The following is a 21069-nucleotide window of genomic DNA, read 5'->3' as shown; positions in this document are numbered from 1 at the left end:
CTGAAGAACAAAACGACAGCAACTTGTCTGTTCCCCTTCCCCCAATTCCCCAGCACTGTTCCCCTCCCCCAATTCCCCAATAAAAATCTTTAAAAAAAGGAAAAAAGAAAACGCTCTCTGAAGAGAAACGCTAACGTGCAGACGCGATCATGCATTCCCACAGAACATCTAGAGACGTAAATACCTGTTCCTGCAGGTCGTAGTCGCAGCTGTCATGCAGCAGCAGACTGAGGACGTAACGAGTGTAAATCATGGCATCGATGCCACATTTCTCTAGCTCTTGTCCCAGCCAGGTCTGCACTGGACCCAAAGCATGAAGCAGAGACATTTCAGAAACAGATCCCGGGTCTGGGTCAGAGCTGGAGGAGCCTTCAGATGGTAAACCACCCACAACAACTGGACAGACAGGGCGCATGAATTTAGGTTGCTGACATCCTTAGAAGGCGAAGCATTTTCTGGAGCGGATGTTGTGTTGTATCTGGAGGGGATTTTTCACTCCAGTGAGAAGGAGAGAAGCTGGGCATCTAGGAGAAGCATGGAGCTGTGCTGGCCGTCATCCGTCTAGAGCAGCATTTCCCTCCTCAGGCACGGCCAGTGAATGAATCAGCATCATGACAGCAACACACATGGAGGTGCGACTTCCTGCTTTAATTGCACATTGAGGCCAAATGTAAGTCTCGGGCAGAACCTACAGAAATGAGAGAGAAAAAAAGGCATGCGTTACAGAGAGATATAAACTAAGTTACTGATCTTTTGGGGGGAAAAAAAATCCCAAATGAACTGTTCTTCTTTATTAAAATACCTTTGATATCTTAGAATACTGATTTCTTTTGCTGTAATTTTTGACATTTTAAGCTAAGTAATATTTTAAACTTTTAAAGCTTAATGTAATTTAAAAGAAAGGAAAATTCAGACATTTATAACTTCGTGCTTGTGCTCCATTATACTGTTTATTTTGCTATCTCAAGAGATTGGACTAGTAAAATCGTGTTTATCTGTAGTGCTCAAATCACTCGTCATTTTTAAGTACGACAGAAATAAGCAACTGAATAGTAATTTCATTGAAACATTGGTAAAAAAATTAGTCCTTTAAATTTAGGCTTTACCATAAGTAATCAATTACTTTGTATGCCTAAAGCCTTTGGACTTGCTCATCACTTACTTCATAAAAACAAATTGAGAAATGGATTTGTCTTAGAGCCGCGCCAGGCTGTTCTGTTAATCCTATTGTAATTTTTATTCTTATACATCTAGGTTGACTTTTTGATGACTTGTGATAGATACCACTCTTTAAATTTTATAGCTTTCCCCCTAAATTAACATATTTTCAATATGTCAAACTAATATAACAGTGGCCTTATTAAATCGTAATATTCTTTGTGTTAGAGTTCTGATTAATTTATACCACTAGAAAATGAAAATTAACGTAGTGATAAGTAAATCTCATTGGCTTACCTTTCACAAAAATTTTAGGAGACAGTAAAAAGCCTACCAAAAATTATTTTTAAAGAAGTATTAAAAAAAAAGTATTAATACTTATTGTTAGTAAAAGCATCAAATCAGAAAGACACACACTCTTCCCAAAGGTTTAAGACTCAGTTTCTTGCATTTCATCTATAACTACAAAGCAAATTTTACGTCCATTAAATATAAAAACAAATTGTTTAAACCCACCACAGGACTAAGTTCCTAGATTAATGTATCACTGAGGCACATTCTGCTACTTTCTAAAATCTTCTCTACCATACTCTCTTTTCTGATTTGGGAAAACTAGATAAATTAAAGCAAAGGTTTTCAGTAATTTTCACCTGCTGAAATTTTCCAGCTGACTCTCAAAAATAAAACATTTCCCATAAATTCTCTAGTATGTTTGGATCTCAGGATGCCAAACAGATCATCAATTAACCAATGCGTTCAATCCTGGGGACGCCACTTGAAGCATCGGTACTCCTTCAATGAAGCTCGCCCATGACGGTGAGGAAATCTGAAGCGGTGGCTGAAGGCAGTGGGTGACAGCCGCTGAGGCAGCTGGAGTTCACAGGAAGAGTACCAGAGAAGAGAGCGCTGCGCAGAGGCACAGGCGCAATCTGCAAAGGTCCCCCCAGCACTGAGCAGAGCCAGAATCAGAGCACCCTGTGAGGAATGCCCTGAGGCACAGGAAAGGATCGTCACAAAGAACAGCAGGAAACAGGGCCTGATGCTCAGCATGGCTGGGGGTGGTGCCTGCTTCCCACTCACCAGAGGGGACACTGGGGCAAGCCCTCGGAAGGGTCATGCCTTAGTAATGGGGAGTTACTAGCCTCAGACTAAACACTGCTCTGGTCCTGCCTAACACATCTTGAAAGCAAGACCCAAAAGAACCAAACTGTTTTCAACTAATTTCACCAGGGTCCCAGAACAAAGCTCAAAAAATTTATAGGAACACAAAAACCTCCAGCATCCAAGAAAGTAAAATTTACAATGCCTGGTATCCAATCAAAAATGAGCAGACATGCAAAGAAGCAGAAACAAAGGAAGTGGAAACGAAGAGAAAAATAAACTAACTGAAACCAACTCAGGATTGACACAGAAGTTACAATGCGCAGAAAAGGACTTTAAAACAGTTATTGTGACTAAATGCCATATATCTGAAAAGTAGACAATAGAAGATATAAAAGACATAAAGTCAAAGTCAAACATCTAGAGACGAAAACTACATAGGGTGGGGATTAATTGGAGACTAGAAATTTCAGAAGAAAAGATTACTGACTCTTAAACCGCAAAAGAAACTACACAAAACTAAGTACACAAAGGCCTTTAAAAAATTCAGAGCTTCAGTGAGCTGTGTGACAATTTTAAGGAATCTAACAAGCATTTAACTGGAGGAGAGAGAGAACGGGACAAAGAAAATCTGAGGAAATCATGGCCAAAATTTCCCAAAACTAATGAAAACTAAAACACACATATCCAAGAAGTTCACTGCACTACAAGCCTAAGAAATATGAAGAAAATAACATGTAGGCACACTATAACAAAACTATTCAAACCAGTGATAAAGAGAAAAACGTTAGCGCCGCCAGAGGGGAGGGGAATATTAGGCAGAGCAGAACAAAGATAAGGATGGCCTCACATTTCTTGTCGGAAACAATGCAAGTGAGAAGATAATGGGCAAAAACTGTAAAGTACTAAAAAAACTTTCAACTTAGAATTCTATACTCATCAAAAATACCTTTCAAAATGAAAGTGAAAAAGACTTTCAGATATTCAAAAGCTGAAATAATTCATCACCTGCAAGATATGTTAAAGGAAGTCCAGGCAGAAGGAAACTGATACCAGAACAAAATGTGGACCCACACAAAGGAACAAAGAGCACTGGGAAATGCTAACTACATTTTTATTATTTAAACATCTTTAAAAGATAACTAAGTGACGAAACAAAAACAACAGTGTATTGTGAGATTTGGAAAATATATATATATATGTATATGTGTATATATATATATATATATATATATATACACATATACATATACACACACACACATTTAAGTAAAATGTATGACAACAATAGCATAAAAGCCAGGAATGGAGATGAAAAACTATTATAAGGGTCTTAAATATTACATGAAATAGTATAATATCACTTGGAAATAGACTGTAAAAAGATAGCTATTAACAATAATAAATTTAAATGGTCTAAACAACCAATTGTAAGACAGAGAAGGAACGACTGGGTTTTAAAACAGCAAGACCCAGTTATTATATTCTGGCTATAAAAATATCCACATTAAATATAAAGACAAAAATAGGTTAAAAGTAAAAGGATGGGAAAAGATATAGCAGCCAACACTAATGAAAAGAAAATTGGAATGTCTACATTAATATCTGACACAGAAGATTTCAGATATTAAATTATAAATTAATAACAGAAAGATGCCTGGAAAATCCCCCAAATATTTGAGAATTAAAGAACAGATTTCTAGGGCTGGCCGAGTGGCGCGATAGTTAAGAGCTGACTTGGGACGCCAGAGGGCCCCAGTTCGGATCCCACATATGAGGGCCAGTGACACTGCCCTCCACAGCTAAGATGCTGAACAACAGCTCAACCTGGAGCTGGGCTGCTGTGAGTCGCCGGAGGCGGCAGCCCCTATGGCAGTGGGTTGCCATGGGCTACCGTGTGTAGCCAGCAGCCAGCGTGAGCGGCCAGCAGCCATGGTGAGCGGCCGTCCAGAAGCCGGTGACTGATCTGCCTCGCCCAGGAAGAGCGCAATGATGGTGCCAACTTGGGCCAGTGAAGCAATGTCCTCCACAACTAGACTGAAGAACAAAAGGACAGCAACTTGTCTGTTCCCCTTCCCCCAATTCTCCAGCACTGTTCCCAACCCCCCAATTCCCCAATAAAAATCTTTAAAAAAAAGAACAGATTTCTACATAACCAACTGGGCAAAGAAGAACTCAGAGGAGAAATTAGAGTGTATTTTTAAACTGACTGAAAATGAAGACACAACATATCAATATTTTTAGGATGCAACTAAAGCAGAACTTAGGGGAAAATTTAGAGCATATATTAGAAAAGGTCTCAAATCAATGACCTCAGTTTTGACCTTAAGAAACTAGAAAAAGAAGAGCAAATGAAACCTAAACTAAACAGAAAAGAGGAATAAAATATTAGAGCAGAAATCAGTAAAATAGAAAACAAAAAAACAGTGTAACTAAAGCTGGTTCTTTCAGACAACGAACTTTGCAAACCTCTGGCCAGACTATTCAGGAAAGACCGAAGGCATAAACTACCAATATTTGAATGAGAGATGTGAAATCACTACAGACTCTATAGGTATAAAAAGGATAAGGGGTATTATAAAAACTACACCAATAAATTAAACAACTTAGATGAAATGGACAAATTCCTTGAAAACACACATTACCAAAGTTCACTCAAGAAGAAACATAATAGCCCTGTATCTATAAAAGGAACTGGATTTATAGCTTAAAACTTTCCCACAAAGAAATCTCCAGGCCCAAATGGCTTCAAAGTTGAATTCTACCAAATATTAAAGGAAAACATAATATCAATTCTATACACACTCTTCCAAAAAATTGAGGAGCGACTACTTCCCAAATCATGTTAGGAAGTTAGCTTTATTCTGACACCAAAACCAGACAAAGATATATTACAAGAAAACTACAGACAATATGCCTCATGAACACCGATATAAAAATTCTTAACAAAATTTAGGAAATTGCGCCCAAGTATATGCATCAGACCCAGAAGGTGCAGGGATATCAGAAGAACGTTGTAAATGAAATCCACATAATTACCTTTGCCATGGAACCTGTAATATACTAGTTTCACTGTAAACTCAGTATAAGGCTTTTTTTTTTCATTATTTAAATGTAAAATGCCTTTGAAATTCACACCACGACACACTTGGTTCACTGTAAATACAGACTAATATAGAAACACTGCTTTAGTTTTTATTATCATTACTTTAAAACATGGTATCAACCCAACCATAGGATTCTCTCTGATGTCATCATGAGATTTCCCGTTTCTTTGGCCAAGTGAAAGGATTCAAGGAGGTGAGAAAAAAATTGGCATACAAATGCAAAATAAAGCAAAGCACATTGAACTTCCACCATCTCATCAAAAAGCTGGTTAAACCCTTTCACTTGCATTAGTATCCCTAACAAAACTCTTCCTGTAACGCTCAGTAGCTGATTCCACATGTTTTTAAATAACTGGCCATATCCATAGCCACTAGCTCTTGTAATTTGTTTTTACTCTCTCTGTAGTCCAGACTGCAGAGAACCAAGGAAAAGAGCCAAGGCTGGTGAGTCTGGTAGTTGCAGCCTGCTCTGTAGTCGTCTGTGCAGTGCCTTTAAGTGGGACTGATCACCGGGTCTGAGACAGCTGCTCCACAAGATAGCTTCTTCCTGTACCACCATGACTTGGAAGAAAGAATGTCCATTCTCCTTACTGTGACCCTCAAACCATTAGCAGATGACTCAGGTATAGAAAATTCGGTCAGAACTAAGCTTCCTCTTCCTAAGCAGCAAGTCTTTGGTGGAGGGGGAAACATTTGACCAAATTAGAGACTCTCTTTCTAGCTCTCAACTGAAAGGAGGAGATTCCTAGGTATATTGGCTCATGATTATCTGTTTAATTAAAACTTAATTCAGCTTTAATAAATAATGGAGGGATCTGACAAGCTCAGGCAAAACCCATTTAACATCTACCTGACAAGTTCAAGAACATAGCTGGTAAACACCCAAATTTCAAACTGTCTATTCCTCTTTATACTCATTCTGAGTGTGAAATGTCATCAGTATAAAGTTAAATTTCATTGTAGTTCAGTTAAATTCTCTAAAAGAGTTTTAAAGTAAAAGCACCACTGTATCCACTAGAAGGTTTTTGCTTTGTTTTGTTTTGTTTTTTCCAGATTCCCTTCTCCAGAGGTTTACTCTGAGAACACAGGACCTTTTAAGTCATCTTGAGTATCTCTTTCCCATGCCAAATTAACCCAAACCATCCTAAGGACTGGGCTGCATAAATGATAATTTATAAGTCCCACAATAAGTACACTTATTTTAGAATTTCTTTGAATTTTTTACTTTAAATGTTAAATGGTTTCTATTAAGGATGCTATACATCTAATTAAATGCCCATGGAAGTTGATGTCACTGGAGTCTTCTTTAATTCATGAAGATGGGACGGAGAAGTGGAAAGTGCACTAGTCCTGCAGTCCTAACCTCTAGGCTTTGTAGTCAGTCCCACCTCTGCTACTTAATAGCTGGGTTTTGTGCCCAGAACGTGGTGAGGTCTTTGTTTTCTCGGAGTAACAGACACTTGCTCCCCCCCCACACACCCCCGCCTCTTGCCAGCTCCCAGTTGTTGCAGAACCAGAACAAAGTGCATCTATGTATCTCGCAGCCTCTGCAGTTCACGTGTCATGCCAATGGAAGATGTTATTACAAACTACCCTCCAAGTTGTTTATATTTTGCTTAGTCTTTCAGGTTCTCTCACTAATATGAATATGTGAATAGTAATTATGTAAAATATATTGGGTTTTAGAAAAAAGTACTCAATTTCTTTACTTGCCCTCTGAACTTGCCTTCATTTATAATACTCCAGCTCTGGACAATCAAAGGCTTTCCCCTTAAACTGATGGCTGCCAGATGGGAGGGGGTGGGGGTGGGGTGAAAAAGGTGAAGGGACTACGAAATACAGATTGGCAGTTAAGGAAGTCACGGATGTGAAGTGCAGCATGGGGATATAGTCAATGACACGGTAATAACCATGTATGGTGCCAGGGGGGGACTAGACTATTGGGGGATCGCTTCGTAAATTAAATAAATGTCTAACCACTATGCTGTACAGCTGAAACTAATATAAAATAATATTGAATGTCAACTCTAATTTAAAAATACAATGTAAAAAAACAAAACAAAACAAAGGCTTTCCTCTTAATATTTTAGTTCTCTACTACAAATCAAACGTGACACCGCAAAGAACTCAAAGAGCAGAGAACGAGCACAGAAACCCAACGGACTCCCTGAGCTTCCCTTTCCTGTCTGTCCTGTGGGCAGAGCAATCCGCGCTCAGGCCACACGACCCCCAACAGCAGACAAAGCAGTTCAGCACACCAGGCCCTCTGTGCTGCCTCGAGTACAATTCCCAGTTCCTGGGATTCGAGACAGCCTGGTGGTGAATGAAGCCATCTCCTGAAGACTGGGGCAACTCTAGGCAGGCTTGAGGGCCAATTACAGCCTCGGAGTCGAACAGCAATCTGAGCCCAGGAGTAAAAATGGTGAAGCAGGGGCACAATATCCGTCAGGCCCTGCTCACTACTCCCTGGACACTGCCCGGATGGGACATACCCGCGACCCTGGTCTCCAGGATTCAGGGCTCTGTGATGTTTATGATCAGACCTGGGACTGGAATAGCAAGCTGAATTTTAAACATAAAAGCACTTAATTCTTTAACTATCTCGTAGTCTACATGTTTTCATAGTGATATAATTAGTCCCAAATGATTTGTCAATTAAGGACAAAAGAAAACTCATCTAGAAACTTAAGTTATTCCATTAATAAACACGTTTTCAACAAATAGACAAGACATGGCAATGACACAAATTTCAAATGAGTAATTTAATAATAAAGGGGGATTTTTTTAGGGGGGAAAGGGTCGTTTTGAAGAAGTTCACTGACCTTCCACAATTTCTTCCCTTATGTAACAATGTTCTAAGAAACATAGCGCCATCTTTTTATACTCTTGGTAACAACACATACATGACTGAAAATAACTCAAATTACAGCTCCTATTAGTGGTCCTCAAGCTGTTCAGGGTGCACGAGCAGTGTCTCCCGTGAGCTGGGAGAGACACACACTCTACAGCTCAGTTTCTTTAGTGCTCAAGTACAGCAGACACGTGACCAAGTTCAAGCTCAAGGTGTTCCCTGTCTGTGTAACTACTGTATATATTTTTAGGGTTGCTGAAAACATCTAAAAGTTATTTCAAAAAACATGACCTCTTCCTGACATGGTACACACATGTTATTTGTGGAACGTTTTCTCAGTTTACTTGTGTTACAGAGAGTAAACAGTTACAAATCAGGCTTCTCTCAGGAAAATAGAACACATGGATTTTATGGAGAAAAATCTGGGCGCCTCTGTTTAACCCCATATACTCGGTGAAACGTTCTTTTAGTCTCGGAGCACTTCTTTTTTCCTGCTTAAGTTTATCATATATACTTTTATTATAAAAGTTGTTTGAAGTATTTTTAAATATGGAAAGAAGACACCCACACGTAATTCCCCCACCCTAATATAACTCACTGTTAGTATCTTGGTGTGGACCTTCCTACACTGTCTAATATGGCTGCCACGTCAGGCACGGGGGCTACTTAAATCAGCTCCTCAGTTACACTGGCCACATTTCAAGCGCTCAGTAGCCACATGTAGCCAGTGGTTACTGTAAAAATACAGGACATTTCTGTCATCGCACAAGTTCTACTGGATAACGCTGGTTTTCACTCCAGCAAATGACTATGCTGGGCTACACAAAGAATCATGAGCTCTTCTCAGGAGTTCCCAGGCCCCCCTCACGGGCCTGTAGGCCGTCTGGGATGCTCTTCTTTATACCCAGAAGGTGGGATGCTGACCACAGCGATTCTCAGATAACACAAGGTGCCCCGGAGGAACTGCTTGGGGGAACTGGGCAACATCTACCTTTATGTTTCATAGTCTCAAATTTCCTTACAGAATGTAATCACGGAAGGCTCAACAACAAAGTCAGACTGTACAGAATAGCAAGAACAGGTGCAGCTTACTGACAAAGCAAAAAGGAAGTTGAGAATAACTAGGAAGAGAGGCCAAGGGACAGAATTTGGGAAGAATGGTTATTTAGTCAAACTCGGGAAGATTATGCTGCAGAAACAAACCACCCCCAAATCGCAGATACTCAGAACCAAAGTCTATCTTGCTCAGGCTACATGTCCATCCTGAGTTGGGCAGGGACGCTCAGTGTCACCACTCAGTGCAATCAGTCTGGGACACGAGATGACAGTATGGCTGCCAACCTTGAACCCTGCTAGTCCGGGAGCCAGAGAAAAGATCTGCGCCAAAGTGTGTGCTGGCGCTTAAAAAGCTTCCTCCCGGAAGTGGGTCACTCACATCTCCTCAGTCAAAGCAAGTGTTGTGGCCACACTTCACTTCAACAGGGGGGAGACGCACTCCTCATAACCCAGGAGGAGAAGCGCTAACCATACACTACTTCCCCGAGAGGCAGCAACTCTAAAGTAATACTGTTGAATCCAGCACCCTGGCAAACAGATGGACAATTCGAGGCACAGATGAATTAAAACACTGCAAAAGAAAAAAAAATCTGGGCAAAAGAGGCTACAGTGAAATGATCAGAAAGGCTTCGGAAGGCATGAGCACTGCTGAAACAGAGTCCATTTCTGCCCGGACGCCTCTAAGAAGCCTTCCCTAATGACTTGAGGCCACACTGCTTTGTCCTCATCACCCTCTGCCTTTCAATGACATCCATTCATAATATTTGCCAACTGCTTTCTGCGTTTGGGTTCCTTCACAAATGGGGCTGAAAGCGCTTCAGGGCCAAACTGTGACATATTCCATGTACTATTTAGCAGAACGCTTAGGCCTTGGCAGGTGATCAAAACTGTGTCAAACTAAATACTTCCGAAATCTATTGGGTTGTCTGAAAAGTCATGACTTGTTTTTCTGTTTTTCGTTGCAAAAATGCACCATGACTTTTCCGACATCCCATTTATCGTGAAGAGGAAAGGTTTGTGAACTAAAACCACATGCACAACGCTAGCACCTGGGGGAATCAGCTCCGGCCCAGCTCTGAGCCCAAAGGCAGGGACTGGCTCTAACCCAGGAACTCTAACTTGATTCTCTCACCAGCTACACTCTGTAGCAGCACAGGGCGTGGCGGTGGCGACACACAGGGGACGCCCCGCAGGGTTGTCCTTCTGTATTAGCGGGCCTTGGTCTTCACCCTCAGGTAGCCAACTTGTACTTCTTCCCACTGAAACCCACTGCCTTCCCTTTGATCTAGTCTGGTATTCCTGTGATTTATGCCGTTACCTACGTATTTTTAACTAGTCCTTCCTCACTACATATTTCACAATAAGTTTGTTAAAGTGCTCAGTAATCAAGGGTCTGCATTACCTGCAACTGTCTGTTTATAATTCTTTAATTTGGTGTCTACAGGATTTTCACATAAGAAAAGCATTTGAAGGGGAAGGGTGAAATATATAAAATATACATAGAAGAACATAGAAAAGAGAATAAGGAAAGTAGATGTTTGAAATACTAAGATTCTACTACTTTTCACCAAGATCCTAAATAATATTTGCCTGGCAAGCCAGAGACACACACACATAACAAAGCAGTTATACGTAATCCTTGCCTGTTCTTTTCTGATTTCAGTGCATTAACTTGGAACACAAGGTGTTTACTGCTTATTCTCTTTAGAAGGTAGTCAGAGAGAACCTACAACCTAAACTGAAACTCTATCACCGGACCAAGTGCTAAAAGGTGGTGGCAGGCACCTGTTTAGCCCAGCTATCCGGAAAGACAATCATACCTACAGCCTCATCCCATGTATTATAGAAGTGTATCAAGTCCTAGGGAATACGTAAAGCTTCTCTTTAAGATAATGTCATCAGTAAAACTAGTATGGGACATGAGTGCTTCCTATGCAAATAGAAAGAACTGCATAAAGATTAAGAAATTCCATTTTTACTAGCTAGGCTATCAGAAATCAAATGACTGGCATATATTCTCAAGTGAAATGAATTATTTTCATGAATGCAGCTCTACAATTGTTCTTATAGATAAGACTACTACTTGATAATAATAGAAACTAGCAAATATCTTTAAAAATTACAGGCATATAACAAACCTGGTTAATCTCTATGTTTAAAACATAAGGAAGAAAAAAGATGTCAATAAATTACAGGCAGGAACAGACCTGGTTAATCTCTCTGTTTGGAAGAGAAAAAAAATAAGAACCAACTAGAAAATGATAAAGTCTAGATTCTACATAGAATCAGAAGTACTAAACAAGTTATCGGTGCAAAGTCCAGTGCCCAATGCTCCAAAAGGCCAAAACTCAAAACATCAGCATTTGGAGTAAGGAAAGACGCCAACCAAGAAGATGGGAGACCTAATTCTCAAATCCATCTTAAGAAAGTACAGAGTCCAGGCTTCTTTTATGGCAAGGGAAGGGAAAATGGGAGGAGCAAAAGGTGATTGACAGGCAAAGACTGGGCTCCAGCAGGGGTCCACGGAAGATTGTGCTTCATCTGTTGACCCGAGTTGATGTGAGTCCAGTCACGAGGTTCCTGCAAATCTCTAATAGACAATACAGACTTGCGCCACCTCCTCGGGAGAGGCACCTCCTGGTGAGGGTCTGTTTTGGTAAAACTCCAGCAGAATGCAGAACTCACCTAATGCTGGGCATGTCTGTATGTAAGGCTAAGCGGAAGCTGTTAGCCTGAAGGCCGTGGGAACAAGATGGAGCCCGAGGGGCAGAGCATTTCGCTCTGTTACAGACTTTCATTAAAGCAAAACAAGTGAGGGCCGGCCGAGTGGCGCGATGGTTAAGAACTGGCTTGGGACGCCAGAGGGCCCCGGTTCGGATCCCACATATGAGGGCCAGTGACACTGCCCTCCACAGCTAAGATGCTGAACAACAGCTCAACCTGGAGCTGGGCTGCTGTGAGTCGCCGGCGACGGCGTAGGCTGCAGCCCCTGTGGCAGTGGGTTGCCATGGGCTACCGTGTGTAGCCAGCAGCCAGCGTGAGCGGCCAGCAGCCGCAGTGAGCGGCCGTCCAGAAAGCCAGCGACTGATCTGCCTCACCCGGGAAGAGCGCAATGATGGTGCCAACTTGGGCCAGTGAAGCAACATCCTCCACAACTAGACTGAAGAACAAAAGCAACAGCAACTTGTCTGTTCCCCTTCCCCCAATTCCCCAGCACTGTTCCCATCCCCCCAAGTCCCCAATAAAAAATATAAATAAATAAATAAATAAATAAATAAATAAAAAGCAAAACAAGTGAGCTCTAGTCAGTGTGCAATGAGACTCAATACAAGGGACGAGCCCCTGTCCAACCTGTAGGGATCCTCCTCTCCTGACCCAGCTGCTGTCACCTTTGTACAGAACAGTTTGGACCAGCCTCGAAGTTCTCGCGGTTTTAAGTGGGCTGACTATTACGGAGATGACCTGCTTGTGTAAAAGTAACATTGTTTTATATCTAACTTTTACTTGACTGGCAGGTATTTGATGATTCATACTCATCTGCTAACATTTTTGCTTTTCACAGATTAAAATTTATTTGCAGGTTATCACATTACAATAATCAATGAGGTGCTTAGTTCATTTAGATCTATTAGATGTCAGAATTCTTTAGCAGGGCTACAAAAATGGCAGTTTTTTATGCCTTCAAAAAAGCCCTTCTAGAGATTTACAAAAATGCCTCTTTTCCCCTAGAAGGAGCAAACTTTGAGTCAGGCAGTTGTGGCCGAAAAGGGGCCACATACTCAACGTGACAAGCTCAGGGGAGGCCCGCATGGTGGACCCTACAAACCCAGAGACCAAAGGAACCACACAGGATGGTCTGAACATAAAAATTCCTGACTAAACGCAGGTCATGGTGGTAGTCACGTCCTGGGCCAGTAGCTTCCTCGACAAAGATCAGTCTTTCCCTTTGAAATTGTCTATTGTCTTGTGCATCTAAGGAAACATACCTTTGAAATGTCCGAGTCATCTCCTTTTCCAGACTCCTTGAAGATACCAGAGCACAGCCCACACTGCTATCCTGTTGCCCACATACCATCTCTAGTTCTGTACAAGTTTACTGTCCTGGACCCCCCAGTGTGGAAGCAGCATGTGTCTCTCCGCTTTCCTTGTATCCAATCCCAGAGATTTCCCCGCTTTGCTTTCTCCCACCCCTGACCACCGTGGATTCCACGTAAGCCCCCCTCACGTCTCCTCCTTTGATTCTGATGTATAAAATAAGCTGCAAAACTGCCGTTCTCCAGAGCATTTTCTTAATCTGTTGAGATTCTGCTTCCTGGCAACTGTCCGTTTGGCTCAAATAAGCTCTTAAAAGACTTTTTTTCTTAGGCTGGATGTTCTTTGTCAACAGTTTATAGGGTGAACACACATGCATAAAGCCATCTGGTCAAAGGGGAGGGGGAATATGTATACCAGGAGTGCCAAAAAAAAGGTATACACATTTTAAGAGATGTTATCTCTGCTCAAGCAGCAGTTCGCAGTCATCAGAAGTGTCTGGACGCTGATGGGAACCACTATGAGCTCCTCTTGTAATTGCAGAAGTCACATGAGACTTGTATTCATCTTTTGTTATCAGTATATATTGAATATTACAATTAATAGTTTTTTCCTTTCTTAAAATGTGTATACATTTTTTGCCACCCTCTGTATACTTATACCCTCTGTATACTTAGATCTGAAAGAAACAAATAGTCCTCTTGCAAAAGATAAAAAAACAGCTACCAAGCAAAATCCAAAAAATCAAAAACAAAAGGTTATTATAAAATTCAAAAAGCTTTTAGAAAATTTGTTGAAAAAGTGATGGAACAATTAAATTTTAGAAGTTTAAAAACTTCAATTGGGGGAAATCGAAACTGCTCTTCACTCTAAGAAATGCAAATTTAAATTCTGAGCAAGTTTATTTAGAAAGAAAAAATTAAAACATTTTTAGACTTTTTGAAACGGCAAAAAGCTCTCACGTGATAAAACTCACTTTGTCCAGCATGAAGCATTTTATCAAACAAAATACTAGATCATTGTGTACTAAAATACTTTTTCGAAGTGATACTTTTGCTTGACAAAATCTCTGTACATAAAAATTCTATAGCTTCAACTACTAATATCAAAACTAGAACGTAATCTAGCTTCTGAATTTCAATGAGGGGGCAAAATGGCCTGAAATTCTGCAATTCACTGGTAAGACTGTGGGTCAAGTTTTGTTTAAGTTACTACAAAAAGCCACAGCTAACTACTACACATTACAGTTGTCCAAAATAAAATGAAGTAATAGCAATATGTCAGTAATGGTTTCATATCTGCCAAAAAGACAGCTATTATACTAGAAAACATTTTAATGGATTATCTGATGCATAGCCTACTAGTTAGAAATTTTGAAGTATCAGAATAAGATTCTCTTTGATTTTGCAAAAAGATATACATTTTAGAACTCAGAATAGGTTCAAAGTACTTGTTTGCATTTTCCATCCATTAATTATACGCTTCACAGATTAAATCATGTATTTAGATGTGACTCTTAAGATTACTATTGCTATAGCCCCTAGGAAGCTACTTAAATGAACAGCGTCATCATTTAAAAGATAACCTGCTACAGTTTCCCCAAAGTGTATTCTGGGTGATATAAAATTTTATTGTTTTTGCTATAGAACTTCTTCCTTTTGCAAAAATTAGGGAAATACCAGAAATGAAACAAAAGCAGGTTTGTTTATTTTCGGACATCTTGAAACGTTTACTATTATAGCAATGTGTACCTGGAACCGCCAGGAAGGAAATAGCACAGCAGATAGCGTTTTCCATACTTTTTTCATTATGGGCCTTTTTTGTGATTTTCAGAGCATACTTTGGGAAATATGACCCGTGGCCAGGAAGAATGCACATTTTCCCTAAGGCCCAAGTTATAAAGACATAGGTCATCTAGGGTCCTTATATCCTGAATTTCCCAGAACTAAAAAGTTAGACTGAAGATACAATTCGGGAATAAGATCATTAAGTATATCCTTCTTTGCTTTCCTTTCAATAATCTGCATAAATTGTACTATTCTATACAGTAAATGAATCAGTCCTCCTTTTGATCTGCTGTCAGAAACTTCCAGATTCTCCCTTTTCCCCAGGCACGCCTCCATCTTCATTCCTTACCTGCGACTACCCCCCACTTAGGGGCTGTGGCTGAAGTCAGCATGCTCAGCGCATTCTGGGCACCACTCAAGGGCAGGGTCATGCCACCCACCTGTGGTGCACACCACAGGCTCAGCAGCGAAGCAGGCACTTGAGCACCAAGGGGACGCCTACGGCCATTGACATGATCCTGGGTTTGTTTCCATTTCACAAACCACCACGCCATTTTGCAGTGGATCAAAAGACAGACATTTGACAACAGGGTGTTCATGGCAGGGCCACCACGAGGAGCGAACCAACTGGCCAGTGGCTCTACAATGGAAGCAGGCAGAGTGTGGTGCTCAGAGGGCACACTCCAGGGGCTGGAGGGGCAAGCCCGGTGGGAAGTAACAAACATTTGCTGGGTGCCAGGCACAGCTGCTAAAAATTTAGAAATGCTGCCTAGTTCAAGTGTATTTCAGGCATCCCCGAATCAGGGAACATGCTGAGAAGTCCTACTGCACTTATAGCCAAAGCATGACTATGACTACCATATTTCCCCATGTATAAGATGCACCCTTTTCTGAAAAATTTGAGGTCTAAAAACTGGGTGCATCTTATACAGTGGTTGTAGTTTTTTACTTGCATTTCCCATTTTTTTCACGCTTGTTTTTGTGCTCATACAACCACTGTATAAGACGCACCCAGTTTTTAGACCCCAAATTTTTCAAAAAAGGATGCGTCTTACACATGGGGAAATATGGGTATTTATCTATGGCGTTCTCCCTGCATCAGTGAAATAGACATATTCCTCCAAACCTAAAGTATAAATACTTTAAAGACAGACTAATAATGCGAAATTCTCAAAAATATATTTAAGATACTCAGTAAAGTATGGTCCTCAGCAGAGGTGATACATTTTGGATTGAAATTTTTACGCTAATTAAGACCCTTCCCCTCAAAAAAAGGCTGAGATGACTACCTGTAGAGCCCTATACAGGTAAAAATTCCACTGATATGTTCAGGTGAATATTATTACATTACAAAGGCAAATGTAAAGGAAGAAAAAAGGTCGCAGAAATATACACTGCATGGCTCAGGAAAATATACAAAGATGAAAGAAAAATAGTTAACTACCCAAACACTACACATAAAAAAATCAACTTTCAAATGACTCCTGTTAAATATAATTCTGATTATTCCTTTCTTATTGATTCTGGTCAAGTTTTCTATCAGTGAAATATTTGATTCGGGGGTTAGTAATAAGCATTCTACTCAAGTGAATGTGAAAAGAAATTATCCATCCCTTGAAATATTTAATAAATTAGAGTAATCTTATCTAAACGCATCTTCCAGGTGTGACCTAGCCAGTAACTATAACTATGGAGTGACCCACCCGCCAGCACCACCTGTCTTATCACCAGGCCTTTACGTGAGGTCCCGAATCGGGAGTGTCTTCCCGGCTCTTGGCCCTTTGCTCTTCCTTATAACTTTAAGAATGAGCCATCACATTCTATGAGAAAGCCTGCTAGGATTTTGGTTGAAATGTGTTCAATATACAGATCAATTTGAGGAAAACTGACTGATTCACAATATTGCGTTTTCCTATTTATGAACAAGAGCCCTTTCCTCATTTATTTGGGTCTCTTTTTAGATCTTTCAAATCAGTTTTAATTTTTGACACACAGGCCTTGGCTGGAGATGTCTTCCTAGGTAGGAGGTTACAGACCATCTTAGGTTTTCTGCACTATCATTATCTGTGCTGATGAGAGTTTGTTTGTAGCATCCCACAGTCCTGCCGGGTTGTGCGGGCTGGCCCCGGAGGGACAGGAAGACAAGTGGTATCAGAGGAGCGTCCTTTGTCTCACACCAGATAGCACAGGAAATGTTTCCACACTTCCTCGTGAACACTGATGCTCTCTGTAGGTTTTCTGTGGACAGTCTTCATTGGTTAAGAATATCTCCTTCCACATGAAGTTTAAGATCATAGATCTCGCTCAGCCGTCGCTATCTAGAATTAGTGAATGGCTTCCTTCCCCAGAGCATGCATACCTGTGGTTTCCTTCCAGCAACAGCAGCAGCAGTGTCTGCGCATCGAATCCTTACTACCTACGTGTTCTACATGTCTTTTCATTCATTCTAACAACTCTATGAGGTAGATACCGTTATTATTCCTTTTTTAGATGATGAAACTGAAGCTTAGAATAGAAAATTAATTTCCCCAAACAGCAAGAAACAGGAAGTTGGGATTTGAAGGCAGGCTGAACAAACTCCCAAGTCAAGTTCCTGGCTACCACAGACCATCTGACAACAACTCACACCTACCCGGCAGGGCTGTCCAGGCCTCCAGGGAGATGACGAAAGACGCATTCGCAGCAACGGCCTGCACCCAGCTTGTCTTTCTGAGAATTACTTTCTGCTCTAAGGTGGCCCAACTTGACCACGGATTCCTTTCGTCTTTCAAATCATTAAAGCAGGACAAATTCAACAGGAGAAAAAGAGAGGCCAGGTTAAATGAACTGAGAATTTTAAATTCAAATGAAATAAGTTCCAAAATTTTGAGAATGAACTATGCCCCAGGGATCTCAATGCCACTGTTAAATATTTGAAAATACACAGCTAGATTGCTAAAGAAAACCAAGGAAGTCTCAACTCTACACCAAGAAAATACCAAGTTAGCACAGAAGCATGTGAAATAACTAAGTTTAAGGAAACTAGTATGTTTAATCTGGGAAAGGAAAGCTTAACGTACACTGTAAGTCTGTACACACACACACACACACACACATAAATAGTAGGGGAGGGGGGAGCTGAGGGGAGTCACAGAGGAAGGAGAACAGACTTACCCTATATTTTTCCAGAAGGCCAACCAATGAATGAAACTAAACCAATCAAAAATTGGTCTAAGAAGGGCCGGCCGAGTGGCTCAGGTGGTTAAGAGCTCGCTCAAGAGTGCGAGCTCTGAGCAACAGCAGTTTGATTCCCGGCCCGAGCTAAGTTGCTGCTGAGCTGCCAACAGGTGGCAGGATGGCTCAGCTTAAAAAAAAAAATTGGTCTAAGAAAAACACTGTCCCACTGTGACAGACAACACCCAGACCCCCGGCTGAGGGCGCACTGGCGGCTGCTAGGAGTGCTGTCAGCCCTGAGGGATGGCCTCGCCTGCAGAGCTCCCCACTCAACATCCTCCCCTCCCCAGGAGTGCTCCACATCCAAAGGCTGCCTGACGAGAGAAACCAGGTCTGATCCTGGGGCTGGTCCAGCTTCACAGCGCACCACGGGGCTGGCCAAGGTTGTGGCTGAGAGCCCATCTTCTCCCTCCCCCCTTCTGCGTGGACCCCAGGGGTGCTTCCGAATCAGCACTCCGCATGCTGTCTGCAGCTGTTCCCACAGAACCCAGAGAGGAACTGGCTGCCCCGTCAGACTCACATTCCCCTTGCCTGGATTTACGGATCAGAAGCCACCACCCCTTGGTGTGTGTTTACTATGTGCAAGGCACAGTGGGGGACCCCAAGCAGCTTCACGAGGAGGGCAATGGTGGCATGCTGTCTAGTCATTTTCAAGCTAATAGACTGTGACTTCACCACATGCACAAGTGCTCACCCAGATAAGCCAGAGCCCACGTTCCCACTCCACAAAACTCTGTTCTGTCTCGGAACATGGGTATGTTCACCACAATCTAGGCACTCCTGTCACTTTCAATCAGTCCCTCCTGTTCATCCTCTCACAGCCACCATTCACTTTCAATCCACCTCTGTTCAGACCCTAATCCAATGACTGATGTCCTTACAAGGGAGAAGTCTGGACAGACACAGAGAAAGCCCCAGGACGACAGGCAGAGACTGGGGCGCTGTGCCTATGAACCAAAGAATGCCAAGGCTGCCGATAACCCCCAGAAGCTGGAGAGAGGCACAGAGCAGGCTCAGAACCTCCGGGAGGAACGCACCCTGCCCACCCCTGGATTTCAGACGCCTGGCCTCCAGAACTGGGTAGGGGAAACTGTTCTAAGCCACCCAGTGTGTGACAGCAGCCCTGGGACACTCATACAGCCCCTTTGCAGCACTTCCTACCCTACGTCTGACTGAAACTGCATTTATTCTCCTGCAACTTTAATTTAGTAAAAAGTATACAGGGGTGTGAAAGTGAGGAGAAAGAAATGGGTCGATGGCAGAAGCACGCCATCGTTTCGTTCAGAGATCTAATCTAGGGCCGTTCAAACATTCCTCAGAGTAAAGGAACCAATATTATACCTGAAACAGCTTCAAGGGGCACAGGTGCGGCGGGGGAGAACTGCCCAGACACCCGCCTCCCACCCTCTGCCTCACGCCTTAAGTAGCGAGGCTCTCTAGAACTCTTTTATTCCCTCATTCATTCAATCAATATTTGAGCCCCCACTCTGTGCTGGACACTGCTTTCACAGCATGAAAAACACTGAGCTCAACCAAACCTCCTCATTTTATGAAATAACAAACTTAAAACACGTCTTCAGGTCCCACGGCGAGACCAGGGCCACTGTGGGTCTAGCTCTTTCCATCCTGCCATCTAACTTCCAGCCTGCATCATACAATTTCCAAGGGTCAAAACAGAGCCTTTTCGCCTTGATTTAGCATGTTCTTCTTCATCTAAGTTTCTGGTTTGGCCATTACCGTTCACTGTCCCCACAGACCTGCAGGCATTTTGAGAAGCTGACAGACCTGAACCCCAAGCCAGAGAGCAAGCGAGCCCAGCCCTGAGCCCGCGTTAGCCAACGGCAGGCTGCAGGTGCCACGTGACCCCTTTCAAGGTACTCTTCGGTGGCCCTGGCAAGGCCCCAGCACATTCCAGGTTCCATGGCAGTGTCTATCACATGGGGTGGGAAAAGCTGTTGTATACACTGTTCTTGAATGTGCAAGTCTGTTTTTCCAAAATGAGAGAACGAAACGCAGGGGAAAGTATAATGTCTAAGGGGAAACTTACTCTCTACCGATGCAGCTGCCGACATGGTAAAAAGACGCCGACATGGTAAAAAGACGCCCATGAGTAGCACCTGGAAGGTCCTCAGAGCAGTGAAGGCTCAGACCTACTCCTCAGCTCTGATCTCTGGGAGACCATCAGGACAGGAGGTGGGCTGGCGGTGCCAACTCATGTTGGCCAATGTAACAAATGACCAATATGCAAACCAGAAAACCTGACTCTACCTTTAGATAATGTACAGTAACAAAACCCTCCCCTCATGGTAGCTGATCATCAAGGGGCCTAACTGAACAGCAAAAGGTACCCTACGAGCTCAGAGTTAGAAAAAGGAAGGTAAGGTCTTCTTATGGCAGCGTCATCAAGTGAAGGTTGCAAGTTGACAGAAAGCCCTGAGACCAAAGATTTGGGGGTCGCTGGTCACCTGCCGGGGGTCATCAAGTGCACCCAATCTCCTAAGCCGAGTGCTTTCTTCCTGCTGCCGTGGGCGAGTCTGCAGGGGGTGCAGCACAGGTCCCCTTCAATAGGCTGCATTCCTGTCCTGACGACACTTGCTTTAAAAACCAGTACAGGGCCGGCTGAGTGGCATGCTGGTTAACAGCTGGCTTGGGACGCCAGCTCTGAGCAGTAGGGTCCCGGTTCAGATCCCACATGAGGGCCAGTGACGCTGCGCCCTCTACAGCTAAGATGGTGAACAACAGCTCAACCTGGAGCTGGGCTGCC

At 42.4% G+C, this 21069-nt stretch overlaps 1 protein-coding gene across 6 annotated transcripts in view; it reads right to left on the bottom strand.

Annotated features, from left to right (window-relative positions):
• KIAA0232 (KIAA0232 ortholog) overlaps positions 1–21069 on the bottom strand; it is a 78851-nt gene that overhangs the window by 47840 nt on the left and 9942 nt on the right. For 5 of the 6 annotated variants that reach the window (XM_019628437.1, XM_019628434.1, XM_019628438.1 and 2 more), the window contains one exon: positions 185–688. In XM_019628437.1, coding sequence (XP_019483982.1) covers positions 185–415 — 231 coding nt within the window. In that variant the 5' untranslated portion in view covers positions 416–688. Of the gene's footprint in view, positions 1–184; positions 689–17724; positions 17857–21069 lie in introns of all 6 variants that reach the window. The other variant, XM_019628435.1, reaches the window with a different exon arrangement.

This window comes from Hipposideros armiger, unplaced genomic scaffold (assembly GCF_001890085.2).
Source record: "Hipposideros armiger isolate ML-2016 unplaced genomic scaffold, ASM189008v1 scaffold_790, whole genome shotgun sequence".
In the NCBI taxonomy this organism is placed as follows: Eukaryota; Metazoa; Chordata; class Mammalia; order Chiroptera; family Hipposideridae; genus Hipposideros; species Hipposideros armiger.
Note: the sequence above shows the minus strand (reverse complement) of the source record. Positions and strands in the feature narration are given on the sequence as shown.